The sequence below is a fragment of the Colobus angolensis genome, unplaced genomic scaffold (genome assembly GCF_000951035.1).
Source record: "Colobus angolensis palliatus isolate OR3802 unplaced genomic scaffold, Cang.pa_1.0 Scaffold1132, whole genome shotgun sequence".
Taxonomy (NCBI): domain Eukaryota; kingdom Metazoa; phylum Chordata; class Mammalia; order Primates; family Cercopithecidae; genus Colobus; species Colobus angolensis.
In genome coordinates this window covers 17,724-17,987 of record NW_012112387.1, presented here as the reverse complement: position 1 = coordinate 17,987, position 264 = coordinate 17,724, and the positions used below count along the sequence as shown (strand labels likewise).

The window sequence follows — 264 nt, the reverse complement described above, 5'->3', positions numbered from 1 at the left end:
TTACAGGTGCCCACCACCAAGCCCAGCTGATTTTTGTATTTTTACTAAAGATGGGGTTTCACCACGTTGTCCAGGCTGGTCTCAAACTTCTGACATCAGGTGATCCGGATGCAGAGGCCTCCTGAGTGTCTCTTGGTACCTCTTCCACCTTCTCGACCTGATGATTTTCAGACACTGCAGACGCCTCCCGAGTGTCTTCTGCTACGTCATCCACCCTCTCCACCTGATGCTCTTCAGACACTGCAGACGCCTCCCGAGTGTCTT

At 52.3% G+C, this 264-nt stretch overlaps 1 protein-coding gene across 1 annotated transcript in view; it reads left to right on the top strand.

Moving 5' to 3' along the window:
- Positions 1–108: 108 nt before the first annotated feature.
- The window catches only part of LOC105524112 (nuclear pore complex-interacting protein family member B3-like), a gene marked incomplete at its 3' end in the record, with an annotated part of 17,798 nt that continues 17,642 nt past the window's right edge, over positions 109–264 (top strand). The window contains exon 1 of the mRNA XM_011959232.1: positions 109–259. Within this exon, the coding sequence (XP_011814622.1) occupies positions 109–259 (151 nt within the window). The remainder of the gene's footprint in view (positions 260–264) is intronic.